This window comes from Glycine max, chromosome 11, assembly GCF_000004515.6.
Source record: "Glycine max cultivar Williams 82 chromosome 11, Glycine_max_v4.0, whole genome shotgun sequence".
In the NCBI taxonomy this organism is placed as follows: domain Eukaryota; kingdom Viridiplantae; phylum Streptophyta; class Magnoliopsida; order Fabales; family Fabaceae; genus Glycine; species Glycine max.
Genome location: NC_038247.2, coordinates 33,420,857 through 33,435,837, shown reverse-complemented (window position 1 = coordinate 33,435,837; position 14,981 = coordinate 33,420,857). Strand labels below are relative to the sequence as shown.

The following is a 14,981-nucleotide window of genomic DNA, read 5'->3' as shown; positions in this document are numbered from 1 at the left end:
AATCGTCATTACATATGCATTAAATATTATTTTATTTTTACTTATTATTATAAAATGAAAATTAGTTTTTCTTGACATTGTTATAAAATAATAATCATTTTTTTTATTATATATTAACTTTTGTAATAGAAATTAAATGTTATCATAATAAATATTTTATATTTTTAATAAAATATACAAATTAATTAATTTTTATGGTTTAAATTATACTAAATTGTCACACAAATTAATATTTACAATTACATGCGTGTAAAAAAGAAATTATAAATATTAGTCAGAATTATGTTCACTAATTATTTAATTATTTATGTATAATAATATTAATTATTTTATAATTTAGTTTATTCATTAAAATTAAATTATTACAAAAAAATAATTTAAAAAAAAAAATTTCAGAAGACCCTTCTTCCGGAAGTAAAAGGATATCTTCCGGAAGAAGCTTCTTCCGGAAACATTCCGGATGACGTTCTTCCGGAAAGAGTTTCTAAGTACTTCCGGAATCACGAATTCTTCTTTCGGAAGAAGGTCCTTCCGGAAAGTTTCCGGAAAAAGACTCTTCCGGAATGATTCTGGAAGAAGGTTCTTCCGGAAGTGGTTTTCGCAGAAGGGCATTTTGTCCACTTCACTGTTTGTTGGGTGCCCCAGCAATAATGCTGGGTGCACATAGCAACTCCCAAAACACACGATTCTTGGTGTGGGCCCGAGCTTCACCTTTCTTTTCTTCTTCATTTAATAACTTGCATTTACTGTTTCTTCCATTTGCGCGTGCTTCGCTTTCTGCTCTGTTGGTTTTTCCCATTGAGTGAGGTGCCGCTTGGGTGGAGGTGAAAGTGTTACTGACCGGTGGAGATTGTTACGGTGGTTGGTTCGATAGCAACGTCGTCGGAGGTACGCGGGTTGCTATTGTTGGTTTTCGTTCCATACAGATCAGTTGATCCGTATGTTTATATGGATTATGTAATTCGTATATTTTATACAGTTTACATGATTTGTATGTTTTATACGGATCATGTAATTCGTATGCTTAATTTAAACATACGAATCAATTGATCCGTATAGTTTATACGGATGAAGTGATCCGTATAAATCATATGGATCACATGATCCGTATAAATCATACAGATCACATGATCCGTATGTTTTATACAAATTTATAAATTTGTAAAAATTGTTCAAAGTTTTAATTCGTTTTAATTATAAATATGTTAGTATGTAAATTTTTAAATAATTTGTTTATATGTGTATTTGAAATAATTTGTATGTAGATTGATATAGGGTTTTTGGTTTTTAATATATATGGTTATGAATTCTAGTGTTTATAAAATGGTATGCGGTAAAAAATTACGTTGAGTTTTGTATGATAGTATATGTATAGTGTGGTTAGGTGTTGTATGTTTGTGATGTGGAAAATTTTGAATCTGTTATTAAGATGGACAAAGGTCAATGGATGTATGATAGTATAATGTCTAAAGAAGTTGATATGGATGATGAAAATGAACACGAATCTAGTGTGAATGAAGAACAACATGTTGATTGTTTAGATGCGTTCAATACTTCTCAGGTAATAATCTTCATTATTGTTATTAAATTGATAAAATGAATGTCCCTTTGAAGACTAAAATTGTGTGGGTTGCGTTGTAGGTGTTTACTACCCGAGATGATGTTTTACCGTGGGCAGATGAAAACAGATTTGTGGCGGTGATTATGAGGTCAAACACACACTGGTATGAGAGGAAGGACTTCATTTGTGTTAATTGGTTGTGAGAGGAGTGGCTAGTATAGGTCTAGGAAGAAAGATTTTGTTAGAAGAGATATTGGGAGTAGGAAATGTGGGTGTCCCTTCAGGGTTCATGGGAAACCAATGGTTAGAGGGCAAGGTTGGATGTTGAAGTTGATGTGTGAGAGTCATAATCATGAATTGACCAAGTTATTAGTTGGACATCCATACGTTGGGCGATTGACTAAGGATGAGAAGAAAATTATTGCTGATATGACAAAGTCAATGATGAAACCAAGAAACATTCTACTAACGTTGAAGGAGCACAATGCCAATAGTTGTACAACAATCAAACAAATATACAATGCAAGAAATGCATATCGTTCTTCCATTAGAAGAAGTGATAGTGAAATGCCACATCTAATGAAGTTTCTTGAACGAGATTAGTATATTCGTTGGCATAGATTAAAGGATGAAGATGTGGTACATGATATCTTTTGGTGTCACCCTGATGCAATGAAGTTATGCAATGCATGTAATTTGGTGTTTTTGATAGATAGTACCTACAAAACAAACAGATACAGACTCCCATTACTTGACTTTGTTGATGTGACACCAACGGGGATGACATTCTCTGCTGATTTTGCATATTTGGAGGGTGAACGTGTTAATAATGTGGTATGGGCTCTAGAATGGTTTTGAGGTCTTTTCTAAGATGTGATGCCCTTCTTGGAGTTATTGTGACCGACAGAGACCTAGCATTAATGAATGCAGTAAAAACTGTATTCCCTGAGTGTACTAACTTGTTGTGCAAGTATCACATCGATAAGAATGTAAATCCCTAATTGGTCAAAAAAATGCATGGGAGTATGTCATGGATGACTGAGGAAGTTTGGTTGATTTTTGTTCCGAGCATCAGTTTGATGATTGCCTTAAGAAGTTTGAAATTGCCTTAAGATTTTTGTTCCGAGCATCAGTTTGATGATTGCCTTAAGAAGTTTGCCTTAAGAATTTTGGTTGATGTTTGTTGACTATGTTAATGAAACATGGATAATTCTTCACAAGGAAAAATTTGTTACAACCTGGAAGAATAAGGTGATGCACTTAGGAAACAAAACAACAAACAAGTATGAAAATGTTAAGGGGTGTTTGGTTTGGTTGTTTTCTGTTTTCATTTTCACTGGAAACATTTTTAGAACAAATATTTTCCCAAACTAACCAAAAAATGAAAACAATATTTTTCCGTTTTCAACATTTTCAGTTGAAAACACGAAAAAATGAAAACGCAGTCATTTTTCCCATACTTTTCTCTCTCTTTCTTTTTTTCTTCCTTCCACAGATAGCAAACCCTCAGTCTCTCCATTTTTTGTCTCTGCTTTTCTTTTCTCTCACATGAAACCATTCCCTCACACCTCTCTCCATCGATCCTGCTCCGTCGCACCACTACCACCACAACACCATTTCTGGTTTACAATCTCTTGGTGAGATTTGCTTCATGTCTCCTTTTTTTGCTTCATGAGTCCATGGGTCTTTTATGTTCTACTGATTTTTTTAATGGGGATGATGATTCTTCATTTTAGGGTTTCATCATTTTTTTCTATTTTTCCCCTTTCTTTTTTTTTTCTTCTCAAATTTCTCTTTTTTGTCTAACTTTGATGGTTGACTGGTATTTTTGCTAGGAAAATTTCCAAGATTAACTTGGGTATTCTTTTGTTTAGATAAAATAAGATTATTTTGGATTTCTTTTGTTTAGATAAAATAAGATTATGTGTAATAAAATCCTTAATCCTTATCAACCATGGTTTTTCCTTTACCAAGAAATGCCATTTGCAAATGGATACTTCACGATGTTAGGCAAGCAATGCATAATGTGTGTGTTCGCTTCCGGCAAGTGCACTAAATCGCACAAGTAGTATAAAGCGGTAAGAACCAAGTATCGAACTCTCGGGGAACTTATGTTACTTGGTAAGCTATTTCAGTGAATAGGTGTCTAGTATGAAAATCTAAGTGTGAATATGAATAGGTATGTAAACTATCTATGCAAAAAGGAAAATCACGCGAGAGAAATGATGTGTAAAAACAAGTAGAAAACGCGTTGGTCTTCCTAATAGGTGCCTGATGCTAAAAAGATATTTTCTATCTAACAATGCTCATGTGTTTCTATGGTGTCTCCTGAGATGCTAAACCCCGATTCCTTATGATAGTTTAGCCTAATCCTAATCAAGCATCATCCTTAGATTCCTCTTGTTGGACTAAACTCAATGAGGACTGCATTAAGACAAACATACTACAACTAAATTATCGCACCCCGATTCCTCGTGATAGTATGACAACTTAGCCCTATCCTATCAAGGTCATCAGAATCAGACCAGTTTCCACTATTGAATGACCCTAACAAAGCATGCATCTACGCGATCAAGGTAAAGGCATACTAGAATGAAAAGCTGATAGCACAGAGAACACACAAAACATCATTAAATAGATAGAAAGATATTTACATCAAGTACCTACAAGGAAGATCCAATAGAGGATTTTTGCTTTCCATAACCAGGAAGCCTCCTTTACAACAAAGAGAAGAACAAGATGAAAGATTGCAAAAATACAAGTGGTGAAGATGTCTCCTTCACCTCTAGGATCTCACAAACTCATCTCAAGTTCTCAGACGGCTTCCTCTTCAAGCTATGGTCTCTGCAGATCTTCACACAACAAAATCTCTCAAAACTCTCTGGAACTTGGACCTTTCTCTCTTTAGAATCACTAGACATGCAAAGCTTCATCTCTCAGCCCAAACTCCTTTCACAAAATCTGATTTCATGCTTAAATAGGTGGTCTTGTTCGTGCTCGTGCGCTTAGCGCAATTCTGAACCGCTTAACGCACATTAGTGAATTTCGGCTTAGCACGTGCTTTTCTCGCTCAGCGGATGGACTGAAGCCGTGCGCTTAGTAAGATGAAGCAGTGCGCTCAGCGAACCTGTACAGCTCATCTTCTTCCAGATTCTTCCTCGCACTTAGCCAATGAGTGTTGTGCTTAGCGGACGCTTGCTAAGCCAACAGATTGGTTTAGCAAGAAGGTGAAAAACAACATTTTTCAAAGTCGCCTAATTAACCTGAAATTGAGAAAAAATGATTATTAAACACACAAAATGGAAGTACTAAGTATTTATTACCTATACTTAACAGAAAGTACTTATAACACTACAAAATAACCATAAACTGGGAAAGTTTGATACAATTTACATAGGTTTTATACACAAAAGTTAGTCGTATTCATCGATTAGCAATGTGTGACCGAGCTTAATACAAGGCTTGAAATGAGGGTAGAAGTTGTATAGGTTTGGTTTGGTGAGCATGGCATACGTGTTCCATAAATTACAAATACATTGCTTGTGTTGTGCACTAGCTAATAATATTTTGCACTTTTGTAATAATTGAATTGGAAAAAGACTCTTCGCAGCTTGTCATGGCATTTGTTTATTCAAGTTTCTTTTTTCCCGCATAGTTTTTTTTATGTTTATTCTGCATAAGAAACTTGATGCTTTTCCAGGATCGATCCCTACGACCTGCTGAAGTTGATAAGCTATTTGATGCTGGTCCAGAAAGGTGACCTTTCCCTTAATAGTATCATCCTAATTTTATGTTTATTCTGCATAATTGTACTTTCTTACCTTGATGAAGTAGTCTAGAACTTGTTGACTACCTTTAACAGCTTGTGATGTAAGCTCCATTGGAGCTTGTAGGCCTAGGATCTTCTTCATCAATGGATTCCTTTGCTTCTTGGAAGATGAATGGTAGCGGAATGAAGAAAGGAAGAGAGAGAGGAGACGCCACTTCAAGGAGAAGATGAGTCTAGAAGAAGCTCACCACCATAGGAGGCCATGGATAAGAGCTTGGAGGAAGAAGGAGATGGATGAAGGGAGAGGAAGAGAAGAGCACGAAATTTTGTGCTCTAAATGAGCTTTGAAATATGAAGTTTAATATTTAAATGATCAAAGTTCCAAAAAATGCACACACATGACCTCTATTTATAGCCTAAGTGTCACACAAAATTGGAGGGAAAATCAAATTTCACTTGAATTTGAAATTGAATTTATGGAGCCAAACTTTGGAGCCAAAATTTCACTAATTATGATCAGTGAATTTTAGTTATAGTTCAGCCCACTAATCCAAGATCAATTCCAAGATTTTCCACTAAGTGTGCTTAGGTGTCATGAGGCATGAAAAACATGAAGGACATGCACAAAACGTGACTATATGATGTGGCAATGAGGTGTAGTAAGTAAATGCTCACCTCCCCTCTAAAATTTAATTGGATTGGGCTTCTACCAATTCAATTAAATTTATTTCCCAACACACACATCAAATATTCACTTAGTGCATGTGAAATTACAAAACTACCCCTAATACAAAAAAACTAGTCTAGGTGCCCTATAATACAAGGGCTAAAAAATCCTATATTTCTAGGATACCCTACCTACATTATGGAGCCCTAAATACAAGGCCCAAAATTAATGAAACCTTAATCTAATATGTACAAAGATAAGTGGGCTCATACTTAGCTCATGGGCCCGAAATCTACCTAAGGCTCATGAGAACCCTAGGGCCTTCTCTTGCATCTTTGGCCCAATCTTCTTGGAGTCTTCTATCCAATGCCCTTGGGGGTTAGGATTGCATCAGCTTGACTTATTGCTTCAGTCAGTAGAGGAGAACTTTAGATAACTTCCTAGGTTCAAAACTCAATAACATACTGATAGGACCCTTGAGGACATAATGATATACAAACTTGGTTTAGCTGCAGAATAAAAGTAATTGCATATGTTGAGTGGGAAAGAGTATTTATGGAATTTGTTAGGTAGTTATAGTTGTAGGAGCAAGTCAAAGGCTTATCTTAAATAGTAGGAGGGGGATCCTTTCCGAATGTTAACGTTAAGGAACCAAGTTGTTGCTCTGTTGTCAAAGGGGAAAATCTTGGAAGAAGAATTCTCCTTTTGTCTGTAAAGATTCAACTATCATTGACAGACTCTATTGAATCTTTCCTCTTCCATACTATCTCTCAGATATCTCATTCATGGGTTCCTAACACATACTGCAATAAGAACTTCCTGAATAATATACTAGTTGTGCATACGGAGAATTACTTGCTTTTTGTTAAATATTGTGGTTAATTTATAAATAACTTGTTTCTTGAACTTGCTAAATTTTCCCCTTTATATGTGTGTGTTGTTTTGAGGGATTTTGTGCAATTCCACATGAGGTTTTGTAAATATATTGTTTCATAACTTCTATGGGAGATGGACAAGAATTAACTCAAAATTATTGGAGGAAAAAGAAGGGGAAAATATGTTAAGTTAAATACCAAACAAATAGTTTTATAGGCCAATAGTAATGTATGCTTGAATTCAACTAAGTTCTTAAGCTATTGTCATTGTTCACGTCACCTTGGTTGGTAATGCTTAAATAATAATGATGAGAGCTTAGGGCTGATAAGTTCTTCTTTTATTTAATTCATCAACTCAAGTTATGCAGGGTTCATTTTGGCTTTTATTAACATTCATTTGATCCAGTCCTTTGGGCTTGTTAGCGTCTTGTTTTTATTGATTGTGAGCAAGGTTTTAAATTGTGATTGTGGTTTCTTCTTCTTCTCTTCATTGCTATTGTGGTTTGTCTAAGATGGCATAAATATAATCATTGTTATATGCATTGTTGACATGGTGTTCTTGGCCTAAGATGGGAGGAAAAAATGAGAAGGGTGAAGTTATGGAGTGGTCAGTTGTAAACACAAAGACTTTCATTGAAAAATTTTATGAGAGAGTGAAAAATGGGCAATTACAAGGGTCAATCTTCAAAACTACCACATGGGAAGAAATTAACAAGGACTTGTTTGAGATGATCCAAACTAATTATGGTGTGGACAAGCTAAAGTCTAAGTTTAATCGTTTGAGACAAATGCATCGTGATTTTTCAACTTTGCTAGCCCGTACCAGAGTCACTTGGGAAATGGAATCCAACGAAGTGAATGCCCCTGATGAAGTATGGGACGAATTGATTAAGGTATAACTTGATTCTAAAATTATTGTTATTGTTGTATGTTGTCATTGCTTAGTATTGACATTGAACACTTTATCTTTTATAGAAAGGAATACATTACAAGAATTTCAAGAAACATGGTTTTGAGTACGACTATGATATCCTCGGTGACATATTCAATTCAAGCACAACAACTGGGAAACTAAGTCATGCTTCTACTTAAGAGCCACCAAATTCTGATGAGGAGAGAGCCATGGAAGTTGATTTCCTTACAAATGGGATTCATATTAATGTTTCCGATGATGAGAAGGATGATATCAAAGGGCTTAGGCACAAAATGAAGGAAATATTTTCTTCGGGTGAACGTCATCGTAAAGAGGGAAAAACTTCTAACAAAGAGATGTTAGACAAAATTGTAAGCATATGGAGTGATTCAATGAGCCAAAGGACAACAACTTCAAGAGCTAGAGAAGAGCGATATAAGGGAAAGACTTCTCAAGCTTCTCAAGCTACTAATCCAATAAGTGATCCTTATTCAGCAAAGGCATGTGTGGAACTGTTGTACAACATGCAAGATGTTCCCACTTCAGCTTACTTTAAGTTGATGGAGAAGTTTACAAGTCAGCATTGGAGGCAAATGTTCATAGTGATGGATGCAAAGCGAAGGAAGCAATTGATAGAATCTCTTACTAAGTAGAATCTCTTGTTGAGCATTGGAGGCAAATGTTTATTCAAAGTGTTTATGTCATGTGTCTAAACTTGTTTAATTTTATTGTGGTGTGTGTGCACTTGTTATGGGACAATGTTAGGTTATATTATTCAAAGTGTTTATGTCATGTGTCTAAACTTTATGTTTTTATAATTAGGACGTCATTGTGTACATTATGCTTGGTATAATGGTAGGTTATATTATGGGACAATGTTTTTAATTAATGCTTTACATTATTTATATATGCAGGTTGATATGTCTTTGAATTCATCTGACGATAGCTCAAGTAGCATAGATTCTGAATTGGATGATTATGACGATTTAATGAATTTAGTGTTAGTTATGACCATCATGGAATGTGAACAGAGTTTTATTGATAAAACTCCATGTAGGACATCTATGTTGACCGGAAAAGTGTATACCAGAGAATTCTTAGTAGGTCATGAAACAAGATGTTATGAGAACTTTCGGATGAAGAAAGATGTATTTATGAAATTTTGTGAAAGTTTAAAGGAAGTTGGTAATTTATGTGATGGTAAGAAAGTCAGCATAGAGGAAGCCGTTGCAATGTTCTTGATTAGAATATGTCATAACTTGCGTCATTGGGTAGTTACTGAACGGTTTCAACATTCATTGCACACGGTGAACAAGTGGTTCTGGATTATCCTAAAAGCAGTTTGCAAGCTAGGCACGGGCATAATCCATCAAATAAATCAAACAAGTACGCATCCTCATATTAGGGGCAATCCAAAATACTACCTATACTTCAAGGTATTTCTTTATTAATAATTTTGTTTATTTATATTTTTCTAGTGAAGTAAGTATCATGTTAAAATCATTATAAATGTAGGATTGCATTGGTGCCATTGATGGAACACATGTATCTTCTTGGGCTCGTGCTTCTAAACAAACTGCTTTTCATGGAAGAAAAGTGTTGGTGACACAAAATGTATTAACTGTGTGTGATTTTGATATGCTTTTCACATTTGTTTATTCTGGTTGGGAAGGGACGACAAACGATTCAAAGGTATTCTTGGATGCTTTATCTCCCGAAAATAATTTCCCAAAGCCTAATGGAGGTATGTTTATCTTTTATTTATTTATTTATTTATTTATTTACTTATTAGTTTAATGTAATGATTGTTATAGTCTAGAGCATACATTCTTATTGAATAGATGAATTGTTCTTGTTGCAGATCAATTCTATTTGGTCGACTCTGGATTTCCTAACATGCCAAGCTATCTTGCCCCTTTCAGAAGGAACAAATATCATTTGCGCGATTTTCGTGAAGGATGTGGACGTCCACGTGGAAAAGAAGAATTATTCAATTAAAGACACTCTTCATTAAGAAATGTCATTGAAAGATGCTTTGGAGTTTTCAAAGCAAGGTTTCCAATTTTGAAATTGATGCCAAGTTATCCCATTAGAAGACAAAGATTAATTCCCATTGCTTGTTGCACTATACATAATTTTATAAGAATGCAAAATGATGCGGATACACTCTTTAACCAATATGCTCAACAACTCGTGGATATGGATGAAAAATGGTTAAGTGTAGAGCAACAAGGCGTCAACGAAAATCAAGCAGCTGAAATGGCACAAGTTCGACAAACCATAACAAATGAAATGTGGGAAAATTACCGTAGATCTTAAAAGAATTTATATTTAATGTTAAGCTTTTGTTAGCATTCAGATTTAAGAACTTTCATTTATATTTAATTACATGTATTATCTTATTTATTATTTAGAGTTAAATTGCAACATGATTTTTATTTCAAGTTAAATTGCAAGTTCATTTTATTAATTCTCCACTTGTTTATTTTTTTGGTATTTATATAGAATAATATACATCAGTTATGAAAATAGTTCAAATCAAACGCATTTTCAGTGTTTTTATTTCCTGAAAGCAAAAAACAAGAAGTCAAATCAAACATGTTTTTAGAATTCAAATCTTTTGAAAATGAAAACTGTTTTCAGAAAATGAAAACAGGAAATGAAAACAAAAAATGAAAATGCAAACCAAACACACCCTTAATGTTTTTGTGTTAGGGTTGAGGAATTGATGGTTTTTAATTATTGTATTTGTTTAATGTTTTTTGTATATTTCAAATGTAGGGCTGAATCTGCTCATTGGGCTTTAAAAAGACTATTATAGACTAACCTTGGAGACCTATGTAGTGTTTGGAATGCCATGAATAACATGATCATGCCGCAACACACTAAAATTAAAGCATCCTTTGAAACAAGTACACATGTGGTTAGATATGTTTTTAAAATTACCTTATACAAGAAGCTTCTTGGCATGGTTTCAAGGTATGTTTTAAATCAGATTGCTACTAAGTATGAGCGTGTACATTATGTTGGCAAGAATCCTTCTCGTTATGGGTGTGTGATGAGAACCACACACGGTCTTCCATGTAGTTATGTGCACATTGTCCAGGTACAACACAAATCTGGCCCACCGGTGCTAGGTAGTCAGAGAAATGCATCCATCTATCGTCAATGTCTTCGAAGCACAATCTTGGACCCGCACAGTGTGGAGGAATCGTCTGAACATACCCAAATTGTCACACCACCCTCTCTGGTCGGTGTATAACGACAATGGGACCCCATCGGATATGTCCTGAAAAGCATGAAATGAGGTCAAACTCCCGAACTGCACGGTGGTCACCGTAAGGCATCCAACAAACATCAACAATTGTTAGTCGATCAAGACGCTTTTTGTACGTCGATGTTGGTAATGCCTTTGTAGAGGCCTTCCTAGATGTCCAGCAGCAGGCACGTGGTGACCTTTCATCATAGTTTGAGTTCGTAAAAGCCTCAATAACAGATGAAAAATGCTCATAAATCCAACACTACACAAATTTGATAAGAACAAAAAAAATTACACATGAACATATTAAAAAATGATCAAAAACAAGAATTAAATAACAATCATTCACAATTATCTGTAACAGTGTGATATATCCAACAAGTTGTCTATCGCCGTTCTTACAAGCATCATTCAAATTATCATACATGTGCACATGTGCACTAGGGCGGTAGCTCCCCATGCGTAGCTTCCACTCTGACTGAGGTCTCGAAAGGCGTCTAAGAACACGATATGCACATGTATTGCACTCTTATTAGCAAAAATAGTGCAATCCAACAAGTGCAATAAATAAGCTCTAGCTGCTGCAGTCCAATGCCCCATGACACTGCACTGTTTCAACTCTAGCTTCATCTCCAGTAACTTCAAGTAACTCCACTAACATCAACACCGATTCGTCAACATGAAGAGTGTCAAAGCTGTGGAATGCTCCTATGATGGGCAGATGGAGCAAAGAGGCCACATCATTTAGGGTGATGGTGACCTCTCCTACTGGAAGATGAAAACTGCTCGTTTCCTTAAACCACCTCTCAACAAAAGCGGATATAAGTCCTCGATCGCCAGTGTCCAATGAACATGTGATCAAAGAACTTAATCCTGTGGCAGCAACCAACCCTTCAATCTCAACAGCAGGCCTCCCGAATTTCTGAACTTTCCTTCCATGGGACGATAACTTCAATTCAGGATGTTCCTAAAAATAATTAAATAATTTTAACAATTTTAGCAATAATAACAAATACTTGTTAAAATAATATTTATTAAAAACTATAAATACCTCTCAATTCCAAATAATGACTACAACATGATCAGCATAGGCAGTCAACACTAATGTGTCACGAGGTCCGCCTGGAAAACCCTCGGCATCATCAACAACTTCTTCAGCATGTTGGAATAGCTCTTCAGCTGCGTCATCCACGTGAGGAGCATCCTCATAAACAACAACAACTTCCCGTTGTCTATGTGCGGATGCTGTGGACCTTCGTCGCTGAGGAATATCATCTGAATCACGATTATTCCCTCTCCCTAGGGCTCTTCCTATAACTTTGCCTAAGGCACACCCTAAACTTCTAGTTCTAACCATAATATGCAAATTTTCACATACATACAATTTTTGGTGAAAATTCAAACAATACTTAAATCAATTACAATACAATCATTCCTAAATAAAAAAATATTTTTTAGTTAAAAGAAAAAAAAATCATTATATTTAGAATTAAAATAAATAACTATTTAAAAACATAATACAAAATAAACTATTTATTTATTTATCTAATAAACAATAACTATTTACAAACAAATAATAAAATAATATATTTACATTTCATACAAATAACATATTTATAAAAAAATAAAAAATTAATATTTTTACAATTAAAATTAATAACTATTTCATAACATAATTCAATATAAACTATTTTTATTTAAAACACAAAAATTACCTATTTTTAAAACAAAACTAACAAATAAACTAACTATTTAAAAACATAATTTTTCAAACAATACCAATTTTTAAAACTAAATTAAATTTTTATATTTACAATTACAAATAAACTAACTTTTTAAACACATAATTCACAATAAACTATTTATTATTTCAAAAAATAACAATAACTATTTACAACAAAAAAAATATATTTATATTTCATAAAAAACATATTTAAAAACAAAAACAAAATAATTTCATTTTTTTAATTAATTAAAAAAATAACATATGGATCAGTTGATCCGTATGCGTTACACGGATCATATAACGCATACGGATCATATGATCTGTATGAAACCAGACCACACGAAACACCAACAATAGCCATTAATGAAGAGCATCGATCTTACCTCGACGGTGGAAACAACGGAGATCACTGAAGATGTCCTCAATGCCAACAACGGAAGCACTCAACGACAACGACACGACGGAAGCAACCACAAAACGAAGAAGAAGAAGGCGTAGCGTGAGCAGATAGCAGAATGGCGTAGCGCGTACGAATGAGCAGTACTGTTCACACAGGAGAGGGAGGCTTTTTAAATTTTAAGTGAAGAACATTTTCATCCATTCACTTAAAATGTTGGGTGCACCAGCAATAATACTAGGTGCTAGCAACACCCTTGTCATACAAATGAACTATTTAACTGAACATTTTTGCTATTTTCAACCCCCTTGTTACTAATATACTTCCCTTTTATTTATTTATTTTTCTCAAAATTACCCTTGAAAATACACTCCCCTTTCCTATGCACTCTTCAGAAAATTGTTTATTGCTCTAATATGCATTTTTTTTATCAGAAATTTTTTAGATGAGTGGGTCTCAGGGCTCACCCAAGACAAGTCTTACAACTCAATGACGCTAATAAATATATTTATAGATTATCCACCAATAAAATTTTCACATAAAAAATAAGAATCAAATTTACATTTTTTTTTTTGGGATATGAATTTGTTCCTTAGACCAACCTTTGTTGGCCGCTCGAGTATGCATTTTAGAACTGTCATCAGTTGCATAGCTGCAACAAACTTTCAATTCAATGGTACGCAATATTTAAATTTGTCTATCATGTATTACAATTTCAAACAATGTATTTTAACTTTTATATTCGAATGGTGATCTAGTGAATTTGCTTGCCCCAAATCAAGAAAACCATTGAAGCCACAGACTCATGTGAGTTTGCTTCTAGAAAAGTGTTTCCATGTGCATTCCAGAAATTAGATTCAAATATGAATTCCCAATGTGACTTTCGTTTGTATTTGTCCCAATACGGCAATACCACCTACCATAACTTTTTTGTGCATACCATCATCACAAATTCTCTCACAAAGGTAAGAAAATTTTAAAAATTTCAGAACATGACTTTGACATCCTCTCTTTGCTTCACAGTGAAAGGCACAAACGCACAAGAAAGGGAAAAAAAAAATAGAAAACTAATTCCACATTGGCAAAACCATCCCTTCATCAGTGTGAGTTGCTTCCGTGGTGAAGTTTTCATGGACTTTATGCTAAGAAATAAGGGGAAGGGGAGTGTATTTTATTGGGTAATTTAGGAAACACAAATAAATCTAAAGGAGAGTGAAAGTAGCATTAGCCAATTAAAATTAGATATTTATCGTCATTTATTTTATAAAATTAAATATTTATAATCAATTACTCTAGTTTATTAGAAAATTGGAGAAATAATAATTAATAATTACATACTCTTCTAAACAAACTCTTTATTATTGACCGATGTAAATTACCAAAATTTGTAAGTTTTACTTTTTGAGTGTTACTAGTAATTGTGTAGTTTTAATAAATTTTATAAAAGAGTTTTGACAGTAGACAAAAATAGAAACAGTCGACTTCTTTTAGTACAGAAAAAATATGAGATGTTTATTTCGTCTATTTTTCTCTTAATAAAAACAAAACCAACTACCAATCAAAACACACCCTTAGTCTTTCATCCAGGTATATAAATCAAAGAGTAGCTCATTTTGTGCTAACTTCTCGTTTCAATTAACAATACAAGTTCTGAATTCTCTTAAATCTTCTTAACTTTCTATCTAATTTGAACTCTGCCATGTTTCTCAACCGAAAGCATAATTACTATTTGCATTCGGCTCTTCTATATTCATTTTTATTTCATCTCTAGTAGGAAAATGCCTAGGCTAACACAAGATATACACAAAAATTTC

The 14,981-nt window shown here is 34.1% G+C and overlaps 1 protein-coding gene across 1 annotated transcript; it reads right to left on the bottom strand.

Moving 5' to 3' along the window:
* Positions 1-11,618: 11,618 nt before the first annotated feature.
* Positions 11,619-12,401, bottom strand: LOC102668689 (uncharacterized). The gene is made up of 2 exons (XM_006591685.1): positions 12,123-12,401; positions 11,619-12,011 (listed from the first exon to the last, which is right to left on the bottom strand). The coding sequence occupies exons 1-2, from the start codon at positions 12,399-12,401 to the stop codon at positions 11,619-11,621; spliced, it is 672 nt and encodes a 223-aa protein (XP_006591748.1).
* Between the last annotated feature and the right edge of the window lie 2,580 nt (positions 12,402-14,981).